The following is a 12814-nucleotide window of genomic DNA, read 5'->3' on the forward strand; positions in this document are numbered from 1 at the left end:
GAGGTAAGTTTAAAGTTGTCTGTCTTTCTAAGATAAGCTAACTGAAGCTAGTTAGCATGTCGTGATATGCCAATTTTAAAGAGCCGCTCTTGTGAATATGAGCTTTGAACAGTYATTAACCACAATAGCTGTGGCTTAAAAATATCGACATGAGTTCTTGGTAGCTTCCGTTTTTAACATAGCTAAGGTGGCTTCTCATTTAGCTTCTGATTCGGGAAACGGTTAAAGGGCAATTCCGCCTAGTATTTCACTAACTGAGGGTGTTTGATGTGCTGTAATTTAAAAACTTAAATGCAATGAGTCTAAAAGGTTAGATATTCCACACTGTTACCAGGATATTTTAAACACCATTTTTTAATTTAGCACATGAACTAAAATAAGACTTGTTTTATTTTTCAAGTAAACCAAACTGTTGCCATGGTGAAGCCTATGCCAGACACATCGTCAATCACGTATTGCACCATCTACAAGAAACTTTGGGAATTGCAAGTGACAACGTCCTTCACATTCTTGAGGTAAGAAATTTATGATACTGATTCATCATTACACTGATTAGTCCCTAAAACGTGGTTTGTTTTGTGATTGTTTTTCTGTCTGTGCTCCAATTAGCAGATGACCCAACAACTTCAAACAAGACCACTTTTCAGCTCTGTGGTGATCGTGAAACCAACTTTCTACTGGCCATTGGAACCATSCCTGCCTGYCCTGATCTTCTGAAAGGAGGACATCACAGCTACTACACCTTTCAGCATGCTTGTGTGTGGCCACTCCTCTCTGTGCTGCTGACAGACGTCTTGAGAACMCCGTCCGTAACTGAGGCAAGACTTCCACATATAGAAGGCTATGGCTGATTGGAAGAAGTTCATTGTGGAGGAAGCTCCTATTGTTGACAATCTAATCCCAAGATTTTTTTTTTGCTTTGGACAATTTGATTTGCTTGACTCTTAGGGCATCTTATGAGTGTGGCAGATGTGTCGGTTCGTCAATGTTCTGTCATTTTACAGGATTGTTTCAGAATCAGATGCCMATCCAGACTTTAAATTCTGACCAGTAGTCATGTTTTATTGTGTTTATGTGAAACTTAAATGTAATAAAGATGTTAAAAGTAATTGRACTTATGTCTTCATTTCAGCAAGCCAATAACGTCTCTTGTTCCAGTATTCACAGGATCAATTTTTGGATTTTTGCCTTAGCATAAGAACCTTGAGTAAAGCTATGACAAAATATATATTTTAATCCTATGCAACAATAAAAATAAACTAGTTTTAGGTATATCACTGCAAAAAGTCCCCTTTCAAAACAAGAAAAAAAAGTACAAAAATAGGGTATAATTTTCTTAAAATAAGAAAAATTATCTGCCAACAGAACAAGAAAATTTATCTTGTCAAGATTTTCCAAATATCTTAAAATTTGTGTATTTGTACTTAAAACAAGCCAATTTTACTAATACAAATAGAATATATGAGATTTAATTTCATAGAACATTTTTCTTAAAATAAGATAATATATCTTCCTCGTACAAGTAAAATTGGCTTGTTTTAAGTAAAAATACACTAATTTTAAGATATTTGTACGTTTATCTTGGTTAGATATTTTTTCTTGTTTTAGAAAATCTTGACAAAACAAATTTTTCTTGTTCTGTTGGCAGATAATTTTTCTTATTTTAAGAAAATTATACCCTATTTTTGTACTTTTTTTCTTGTTTTTGAAAGGGGACTTTTTGCAGTAGCTATACTGCAATGGGTATAACTAAGTTGTTGTTAGTTATTTGGCAGTAAGTTGGAGCGCCCCCTCAGGCCAAAACACAAACCACTTGTTTTGCTTCTTTCAACTCAGCCCACAGCTTTTGTAATTGACACTTAACATTTGTCAGATAACAGTAATTTTCTTGTATAGCAACACATGATGGAGGCAAATTCTTTAAGGTTTGAGCCATCATTTTTATGCTATACACATAAAGACAGCTGTTTTAGCAGTGTAGGGCTAATCTGTTGGCTATTTTTTGATTAACCAATTAATAATTCAACAGGAAAAGGTGCCTAAACAGATTTTTTTTTTAACAATATGAACCACTTTAAGCTAAAACATTTCTACCTGAAGAGTTCTGGGTAAAATATATTTGCAGTCAAAATATCTATATTTTTTTCAACTTAAATGCTAAATGTATATCATTTTGAAAAGCTTTGGCTTAATATCTGCTCTCAGAGTAGTGGACTTGCAGCAAATGAATTGTTTCAGACTATGTGATCTCCAGCTAATTATTCAATTACCAAATTATTTGACTTGATTTTTTTTCAATAATTGATTAATCACAATTGTTTTCGCCCTATTCTGCAGTCGAGAGAAAAGTTTGCTCTACATTTGCTCAGAGGAACGTCACATGCACATTATCAGCCCTTTCACATATCAACTCTGATGAGCCTCCCCAAAACCCAGTACAGATCTGAAAGGCATATACACAAGCAACTAACATTTTAGGCAGAAAAGCCTGAAAGTCTAGGACACAAAAGCATCTGACCTAGCCTGCGAGGACGCCAGCCTTTGACAGTGCGTCCTCTTTCCACATCCACCAACACTCTTCTACCATCAATCTTCTTTCCGTCTGCATGCTTGTAGGCAGCTGTAGAAAAATGGAGAGAGAGAAGACAAAGGTGAGGTTGGAGGAAAAAACAGCAACGTGACCAAGGGAGGAAAAAAAGAAACAGAATACAGTGGATTATTATACTGACCAGGAGCAGGTGAAGCAAAGACGGCTGCTCTCTGGGTAAAAGCCGAAGGATAATTGGAGCAGACTTCCTTCCACCAGATGAGTCACTGATACATTACACTTTTGACTTTGTTTAAAACATCCAGAGGCCAGCTTTCTTATCGTCAACATTTGTTATTAAAAATGTATTTCTTTCATAATTCAGACTGGGAAAAGACATGGGCCTATTTAAAAAAAAATCCCTACAGTAGAAGAAGCGCATCAAGATTACGCATTTATCCAACTCTATCAAGTCTTAGCTTATATAATCGGAACTGTCAACACAGGTACTATTAGTGGGATAAGTTGACAACAACATGATGATAAATACTTCAAGTAAGGTAATCAAAATGCATTTCACCAATAATATTCAGTTATAACAATATATTGCCATTTTGCAAACATTTTGTCATCCATTGTGGGACTTGCATACTTTCATTTTGACAAATCAGAGCATAATACTTAATACGCTTAAGTTAATCAAAACAACTAAATTCTATAGTAAGAACACAAAAACGTAATTTTTTTTTATCCAGATATTGCAAATTGATCTTTTCTTATTACCTTGAGAATTAAATTTGTGACATTTATCTTTATATCAACAAGAAACCTAGCACATAGTCAGAGGGCCTTACCAAACGTTGCAGCTTACAGAACCATACCAAAGGTTTGCTGCACCACAGAACCACTCAGACAACATTTCTGTCAGGGCCCTTGCCCTAACTCCCCCCTCCACTCCACTCCACTCGTGTCTGTGATTTTGTGTCCACAAACAATGACAAAAACCAACTCGACTGCGGGGTCTTACCACACCCCCACGGTCACCAACAACACTGACCAACTGAGGGGGGAAAAAAGCAAAAAGAAGAAAAACTAAAAGAAAGCAAAGAGAAACTGGACTAACTTTACATCAGGAGTTGGCTTAAAGAAAACCCTCTGAATAAAACCCCTTCTAGCTAAAATACATGTCTCTAACACCACTGTGTGCGATAGAAGTACAAATGAGATGCCTACTTTTGTTGAGGTGTGACAGTCGAAGAACACATCTAAGATGTGGTTTGAAATCTCTCAGAAGCACTTTCCACCAAACTGGCCCCAGTTCTGAAGTGGTGTTAGAGCTCGAAACCTACCAGTTTATGTTTTCACCAAGATAAGCACTGGGTGAGGAAAAAGTAGTGCTATCCTGCACCGGTTCGTTATTGGGCCAGAAGAAAAAATGTGTGTGTGTGTGTATGTATGATCAATAGTGCTTAAAACTCTCTATTTTTAAAATTGAGTGTGACTGAAGATGTTTGAGAATGAAAAAGCTTTCAATCATTTCAGAGTTGTTCATTTTTACACAATCCAGTGTACGCCATGTTCAATATAGCACACAGTTACATTCTCTGAAATATAATATACTTTCAGTTGATTTTTCTCCAATACCAGAAATGTTTACATTCAACCTGACGACATTTCAGGTGATCAATTCAGTTAAATGCAGAGCGAGCAATTACTGTTGAAAAACGCAAACAATGTTTTTGGTTTGGACCATCTTTTTTTCTCAACTGTAGCTGTATGAGAAAGTTTTATGTTGCTAAATAGATTTCAGTGGTAGTGAAACTTGCCTTAGTGTCACTTAAAAGTTACGCTAAAGAACTTTGCATTGTACATCTAGTTCTGCACATTAAAAACTCTGCATGTATTCAGATACAAGATAAACACTCTTTGTGTGGTTTATATGCATACTGAAGCAACAGAACTGTACTTTTGTTACTGATTAGCATCAGATTAACAAAAGCTGACTGCCTCAAATCTTTTTTGATTTTTTTTTTTCCAAATTGCTTGTCATTTAAGTAGGTCAACATGCTACTCCCCTGAATCCATAATGTTATGTAGATGTTGTTTTTTTTATATATATATATTTTGCTCTAAAAGCAGTGTAATTTCAGTTTTTTGGCTTTTGGATAAGGGATCAGATGATCACATCGTGAAGCATTCACAAGCTCCCCTGGTAAACCAAGTCTTGATATTAGAGCATCTGTTTGCAGAAATAATGGGATAAATATGCAATATCATCCGTCACAAAAGAAAAGCAAAAAACCCCTCAGAACAAAACAGGCAGAAAATCAAACACGTAAGGAACAAAATGTGGTATTTACATGACACCAACTTGACTTTCAGATGGTGGAAAAGCAAAGTGGTCCCTTTACCAATCTAGAACCTCTTTGGTGGAAAAAAAAATCCCATCAGTAATTCAGTAAGGGACTTTACTGAAATGTTGGGAGCCATATCCGGAGGAACTAGGGCCTGAAACTGCATGTGTCCTAATATAGTAAATAATGAATGAGTAGGCTGTTGCTGAAAATTATCAAGGAATTCCCCTCATCTGCATATTTTATTAAAGCCAGCTCAGGGGCAAATTTATCTGCTTCCTAGCATAAACAAAAACGTTACACTAAAGTGTCAGGGTCAGATGACAAGTCAAACACAACAAGTGTCCTGGGAAAATAAGTCAATTAAGGATGAAAGATCCATGGAGACTTGTGGCTGACTTCTTATCTCTTAATTTCATAAAGTGCCAATCTTCTCTTTTTAAACTGTAGTCTAACAAGATAACAAAACTCTAAATCGGCTTTACTTGCCAGCTGAGAGCTCTTATTTTCAAATATATTCACAGTGACATCATACTGGTCTGTAAGAACAGTTACAATAAAACAGAATTTTATGATTTTATAAACCAAGGCAAACCAGTTCTACTGCTGTCTTTTCTAACTGCCTTCACCATTCATGTTACTAAAACCGCAGCCGTGTTATCCGTAGGCAATGTAGATCATTACTTAGACTCAGATTTCCAAAATGCAGCCAACTCTTCCATATCAAATGAGTGAAGAGGTTTGGCATATCTGACAGAATGTACAAAATATAGTTTTAACACTTCCTCTGATGTAATTTTAAAAAGTTGAAAACATCTAGTTCAAGTAATCCTCACACAATAATAGCTTTCCCCACACAAAAAAGTGTTTTAGCCCAATCTGGAAGCATCTGTACATTCAATTCCAGCACCTTGATCAGGCAACTTAAAAAAAAGTTGTTTCTTCTTTTTACTCTAATGTGCTGTGCCTACCCATAATCACACAGCCTATTTTTCCTAACTTCAAGCTTTCAAAAACCTGAAGTGGCTTTAACACAAAGCAAAATCATTGGGAAACGTTTTTGCAGAGTACTGTACAGGGGAGCGTTCAATGGTCAAAGCCTAAAATCCAGATTATATTAAACGAATAAATAAATTCTTTAGGGCCAACAAAAAGATGCTTTACCCATTGAACTTTGCTCCACTTCCCTATGTAGGAGATGGAGGGTGGAAAGAAATCTTACCCATCATACAAACCCATTATACCAACCATATACTGAGCTGTGGTAGTAGGGTGTAGATGTATCATAACCATCATCATCTGCCAGCCAGCTCTGGCCAATAGCCATCACAGATTGGCGGCTGCAGTGGCAATGAGAACAACACACAGTTAATATACTGTTGAGGCCCACATCCCACCCCCTCAGTTCCCTTCCAACTATCACTACAGAGTTGTGGGTTCAGCAACTCTGGTCTAGGAGAGCTGATTCTACAAATACCAGAGAATGGTGGAAAGCTAAATATATGCTGCCTTATCAGATCCCCGCAGAGGCTTCATGGTAGCTTATATAGACACCTAACTATACAGAAATTTAGATTAATTGAAATGGTTCCTCTGCTCAAATATATTGGGATCGCCAAACATTGCCCAAGTGCAATTTACAGAGCAACGCAAAGAATCATTAGATCCACAATCATGACAACAAAAGACAGTTTAGAGCTCAATATACCAGCAAATATGGAAGATCAGTTGTAGCAATTTAAAAGAAAAAAAGTGTCAGCAAGACTTTTGGTCTCACTGCAACTTGAACCTAAGCTAACTCACTTTGGTGGGAAAACATTTTGGTCAATCAAAAATAAATTTGGAAATACAACGCATTTATTGCACTAAAAGTGACCTAAAGGTTTTTGGGTTTTTTTGGTTATTATGTTATTTTTGTAATTGTTTGGACGCAAAGTTACATAGCCCCACTGCACACTAGGGATTAAAATATCTCTTTAATATGCTACACTGTAGGCTCTGCATTGATCCAGTAAAGGAGCATGGCTTAACCTTTGGATGACATCACTTGTCTGAAGAGATCGTATTCATATCTCCTAGAAAATATATTTAAAATTGTATTCAAATATTTGGGCAGCAATAGCTACTGTGATAAACTTAACAAAAGAAAAAGAAAAAAAAAAGCTCACCATGACCAGAGTTAAAGATAAAAACGGACAGCCTCACAGTAAAAGATGATGGGATTTAAAGAATGTTTCCGTCAATGTTTGGTGTCCAGTTTGACCTTGTGCTTACCATTCCGTCCAAACCAGGAGAGCAGCTGTTCCACAGAACTACAACACCTCACAGTTAAAAGACAATGTACCCTTTGACAAGCAAACATGTTCAGGTTCACAGATAAAATACATTTTATTTTTGTCCCCTGGTGATCTGAATGAACTGCTTCCTATCTAAATCCGGTTTTTAGTCAAAAGGTGACTAGCGTCTATAACAAGCCCACACACACACACACACTCACACAAACCAAGCATTGGGATTTCATGCAATCTCTTCATCTGTAAACAGTGCTTCAAGGAACTTAGCTGGCCTGCCCATTACTGACCAGTGTTATCAATATAAAGGATAGCAGCAAAAAGAAAAAAGAAGAAAAAAAAACTCCTCAAGTAAACGCCCCCGTGTATATCAAAGAATAGGCTGTATGAGAGAGTGAGCTTACACAGACATCGTTTGGTACTCACAGTGCATGTCTCGTTCATGTTCGTACTCAATAAAAGCGTAGCCACGAGGCTTTCCCGTCCTCTTGTTGTAGACAATATAAATCTGGAACAAGAAAAATGAGAAAATGTATCATTTGAAAACATAATGAGCTTCCTCTGACTAAAGGGCTCTGCATGGTCAAGAAAAACTGCTGAAATCAGTTCTTGTCACAGCTGCATGGCAAAAATCCCATCATTTTGCTCTCGGCCTCATGTCATCAGCCCCTTCTTATCAAAAGCCCCTGCCGAACTTTACAGGCCTCCATCAATCACTATTGGTGTGATTGGTTTGAATTTTATGGGTGTGTTTATGTGGAAAACAAACTTCTATGAGCTGCTGTTCTCAGTATTTGTCAAGGGTAAGAAGGATTGTTAGCACAGGTAGTCAGAATACCAGTTTTTCAGTCAGATCTAAACTCCCCCACTTTAAGTCTAATGCAGCGGAACACCACCCCTTTCTTTTTCTTTTTTAAATAGCGTGAAAATTAAAGACATTTTCTCTCCCATCAATTATTTCCTCTTCCTCTGAACTTGTGAAATCGTAATAGTCATTCCTCCCTGCCATGATAGCTGTATTTACTATGTTGTTTGAAATCACATGACAAAACACCATGATGGATCCTGCTGCGGGAAGGTTTCACAGGAGCATTGCGTTTATGGAACTGTTAAGGGTCTGTGTGAATATGAACACTGACAGTCCGACTTCAGGCTGACCATGCTGGGTCCTACAATTCTATAAATAAACCTGTGTAAAATGTAAGCTGTAGCTGATGTAAGGGTTAACAAATGAGCAGGCTGACCTACCCTTTTGATGGGGCCATAGACCTCAAACTCACGTCGAAGCTTGGACTCTGTAGTATCATAGTTCTGCATAGAAAAAGCAATATTTTATTTTCAATATTAAAAATGATTAGTTTAATGCATCGCATTGTAAGGACTGCAATAAACTTTGATCCAACCATACTAACAATTCGTGCAACAAACAAGGTCTTGAAAGCATCTCCTTGAGCATTTGGGTCATTATGAGGGTCCCCTGTGGTAAAAAAGATAAAAGCAAATTTAGTCTAAAATAACAATGTAAAGAAGTTTTATATTGGTATAAACTTACAAAGCTTAAGTTCTGTTTCCAAAACAGTCTGCCGTCTCTCAATTTTCTCTCGTCTCTGTAAACCAAACAAAACAACCAATAAATGAAGAATATTCACCAACATTGGTTTAGACAGAACACCTGGTTTCACTGGGGAAAGAGAGACAGAAACTGCGGCGGCAGCGTGTCGCTTGGTCTGTGTTACCCAGAAAGCATTTGGGCACAATATTGCAACACCAACACCGTGAGTGAAACAATGACTGGGGCAGACTACTATATAAAGCACTCGAGGACCACTTCTTTACAAATGTGGATGTGTAACAATAAAGTACGGAACAAATTGGCAACCCAAACTGAAGTGTCTAGTCCAGTGGTTCTCAACCTTCTTTGAGGTACCGAACCTCCAGCTTCAAATGCGCATTCACTGAACCCTTCTTAATCGGCCAATTATGATCGGTGGCCGATCCATCGGCACACCTCTAGTACATACTAGATATGTACGTGTCTAAACACATACATACACACAATCATATTACCTGGCTATGAAGTTCAAACCTTAACGAAGTTACCAAACCAATTTTGTGTTTCGGTAAATCAGTGAAAAATAGTTATGGGTATTCAAATCAATAAAATGATAAGGGTACCCAAATTTTTGCACCTGTCAAATTTTGTTTTAATGCATATTGCACATTTCTGTTAGTCCAATAAACCTCATTTCAATACTGAAATATTACTGTGTCCATCAGTTATTAGAAATATCAAACTGAAATAGCTGTTTCAAACACCAAATATTTAGAAATAAAAATAATTAAGATTTATAGGGGTGCCCAAACTTTTTCATATGACTGTAGAAATTAATATTCAAGCATTAATCCCTTTAAATATGAAGCATTAAATTAAACCTCACTCAAAGGTTAAACAGCACCATAAAAATACCATTATGATTTAAATTCTCAGAGGAGTGTTTCTTTCTCACTTTTGTTCTGTTTTGCCATTGAAAATCACTCCATATCTCAAATCAATGAACGTGCCAGTCTTGACTGTCACATATGAGCTTAAATGACATCCCATTCCTAATCCATTGGGTTCAGTGATGTTCGCCCACCCTTTGCAGTTAGAACAGTTTCAACTCTTCTGGGAAGGCTGTCCACAAGGTTTAGGAGTGTTTATGGCAGTGTTTCTCAATTATTTTCTGTCATGCCCCCCCTAGGGATCATAATTTTTTTCGTGCTCCCCCACTCAGTGACCTTCCTGCCCCAGAATTTAAATACTATTGTGAATCTGTTCATATTTAATAATTTATCGTACAAACCACTGGCTCTATGACCTTATCAAAACCGCTGTTTTATTGTTCTAAGCCTCAAAATAATTTCCAAAATCAGTTTATTGAGTGAATCACTAACATTTAATCAAGACTACTCAGTTTGAAAATGAAAAAGTGTAAATGATTCACTGAAATGTGCATTTTTAGACTTAATATAGTAAAACTTTTTACAATTATAAGCATTGGTTACTTATCAGCTTCTTCAGTTTTCACCATACTGCACTAAATTGCAGAGTACTGAGGGTTATAAGGTTATAGTTGGTACTGGTTTAACAAATGAGTAAGTACTAAATGTTTTAGCACATCGGAAGCAAATTTTCAGCCCCAGGACTTTGAAGGACTTTTTAAACGCCTCTCAGAAAGAACCAGACTTGCTGAGCGGGTCAAGTTACACATCACTTTATCAAAGCGTTTTAATTTAACAACTTTCTTCTGGCAAATTGTGTGTTTACTCTACCAATATTTAAATTACTCTGCTAGTACGACTGGGTTTTAGTAGTATTATTATTGCATTTGAAAATGAACATTTCTTAGCCGGGACATAAAACTCCGTCAAACTTGCTTTACTGACCTCTGCTGCCATTTCTCTTTTCACTGTCAAATGCCATCTCTCCTCTATGATTGTATCCTTCGCTCCGTTTTTTTTTCTTCCCCTCTGCTCCTTTACAACAGTGCTGTGTAGCCACTTCTACTGGCTTGAACAGGCAGCCTGCTGTTTAGTTTGAACACTGCTGCCACCTAGTGACCGGAGGCTAGTTTATCAGTTAACATGAATGAAGTTCTGCTTTTCGCAGGACTGTATCATAAGTTTTTCAATTTACGATGGTTAAAATGGCACCATTGAAACCATCGAGTATAAATTGTTATTCAAATAATAAGTTTTCGCCATCAAATTCACTGCGAGTATGATTTATCCGACACCCTACAAATGCGTCACTAGTCTCTCCCCTCTCCCAATCTGAACATTTTCTGTTAGTCACGCTGGAGAAAAACAACATGGTGACAGCGAGAGTTTGAGGTGAGTGGTCAATGAGAAGGTAACTAAATAGGAATCAGATGAACTAGTCTAATTACGAAGAGAAACACTGCTGGATCAATAATTTGGCAGTAGTTCAGATTTTAATAATATGTTAATATGAAGGCCACATAAAGTCTGGAGGCCTGTAGTGACTGACTGCAGAAAGTTGGTGACCTCTTCGCACTACGCGCTTCAGCATCCACTGACCCTGCTCCGTCAGTTTACATGGTCTACCACTTTGTGGCCGAGTTGCTGTCATTCCCAAACACTTCCATTTTCTCATAAAGACAGCTGACAATTGACTGTGGATTATTTATCCTATCACAGTTCCACGCCGAAATTCACTGAGCTCCTCAAAGCAAACCATTCTTTCAGAAATGTTTTTGCAAACAGCGTGCATGTCTAGGTGCTTAATTTTATACACCAGTGGCCATGCAAGTGATTAAAACACCTGATTCCGATAATTTGGATGGGTGAGCAAATACTTTTGGTAATATAATGCATGTAAACTTCTGGCTTCAATTGTACATATAAAATCTTATTTATTGTCAGTTAGCTGTACATCTTCCTAGATTATTCAGGTTACTATTTTTAGCACTACATAAACATAAAGAGTTACACAACATGTCCACAGATCAGTGCCTAAGGGCAGTGGCAAAACAAATTCAGTCACTATTTCAAGTACTTGAAAACTGTTAACCAGGTAATTCTAACCTTTCTCTCCAGACGCTCTTCACGAGTCTCTGCTCTGGTCGGTGGAGGTGCATCTCTTGGATCCTGACCCAAAGACAACTATTTCAGTTAGAAAATTGAACGTTAAACCAGAGCAACGTACAAAAAAGAAAAACCAACAATCACCTCGAAGTGCCTAATAAAGGGAGCGATACCACAGTAAGGCTGGTTGTGGTGCTTCTCATGGGGTAGTTTTTCCAGCTGAGGTAAGAAAGGTATGGGGTCCCGAGGCGCAAACAGGGCCAGTAGGTTCGGTGGGAGGAACTGCGTCATCTTTCATATCAAAAAAGAAACATCAAGTAGTTTAATTACACCACAAGTGTCTGACATATGGCAGATCAACAGGCTAAAGGCTTGCTGCATTGTTAGCGCGAAAGGCTCATTGTTGTCCCCGACTTCCTTATCATCACTCTTATTATTATATGTCCAGACTATAGGCCAACAGCGGTGGACCCTGCATTAAAACTACAACTGACGTCGAAATTATACATAATATTCAATATTCGTTACAGACTATCGCAACTAGGTCGCATTTAAGCCTGGTCTTGTCTACCTTCATCGTAGCCGCTAAGCTAACAATGCTGCCACAAGCCTCATACATTTGTCCTACCTTCTCTCCTCCACTGTTCGACAAATTTCACACCATGGACTTCAGAGAAAAACCTCCGGTGTAGATTGATCTCCCGGACCAAAGTAGTCTCCCAAAGCAACAACAAAATGATCCCAACAGAACCGTTCAGAGTTACCACAAAAGTGAATACAGCGCGAGCCGAGTAGCTGGATGTGTACAGGAAACTTGCAAGGATTCTCAAAAAATACAAAATGGCGGGACGTCGTAAAACGAAGACTACTGACGTAAAGCGAACAACATGAGTGCACGTCGGCAACATAGACATAATATAAGGATAGACGTCTCATGGACCGCTCTCGCCTACTGTCGCTGACGAGATTTAGGGCGGCCATCTTGGAGCGGTACACCACTCCACTCAGCGTTATGTGTTTAGCAGCACAATGACGTATCAGCGCATTTAATCGAT

General features: G+C 37.8%; 1 protein-coding gene and 1 long non-coding RNA gene across 2 annotated transcripts in view; one reads left to right on the forward strand and one right to left on the reverse strand.

Annotated features, from left to right (window-relative positions):
* The window catches only part of snrnp70 (small nuclear ribonucleoprotein 70 (U1)), a 15664-nt gene extending 3063 nt beyond the window's left edge, over positions 1-12601 (reverse strand). The window contains exons 1-8 of the mRNA XM_008414975.2: positions 12388-12601; positions 11904-12050; positions 11760-11822; positions 8725-8779; positions 8585-8649; positions 8421-8483; positions 7599-7680; positions 2519-2620 (exon numbers count right to left, since the gene is read on the reverse strand). Of these exons, the coding sequence (XP_008413197.1) occupies positions 2519-2620; positions 7599-7680; positions 8421-8483; positions 8585-8649; positions 8725-8779; positions 11760-11822; positions 11904-12050 (577 nt within the window). The 5' untranslated portion in view covers positions 12388-12601. The remainder of the gene's footprint in view (positions 1-2518; positions 2621-7598; positions 7681-8420; positions 8484-8584; positions 8650-8724; positions 8780-11759; positions 11823-11903; positions 12051-12387) is intronic.
* Positions 7-1109, forward strand: LOC103468123 (uncharacterized). Its single transcript, XR_534161.1, has 2 exons — positions 7-515; positions 610-1109. It is a non-coding gene; the product is annotated as an uncharacterized LOC103468123 (long non-coding RNA).
* Positions 12602-12814: the final 213 nt, after the last annotated feature.

The sequence above is a fragment of the Poecilia reticulata genome, linkage group LG8 (genome assembly GCF_000633615.1).
Source record: "Poecilia reticulata strain Guanapo linkage group LG8, Guppy_female_1.0+MT, whole genome shotgun sequence".
Lineage (NCBI taxonomy): Eukaryota > Metazoa > Chordata > Actinopteri > Cyprinodontiformes > Poeciliidae > Poecilia > Poecilia reticulata.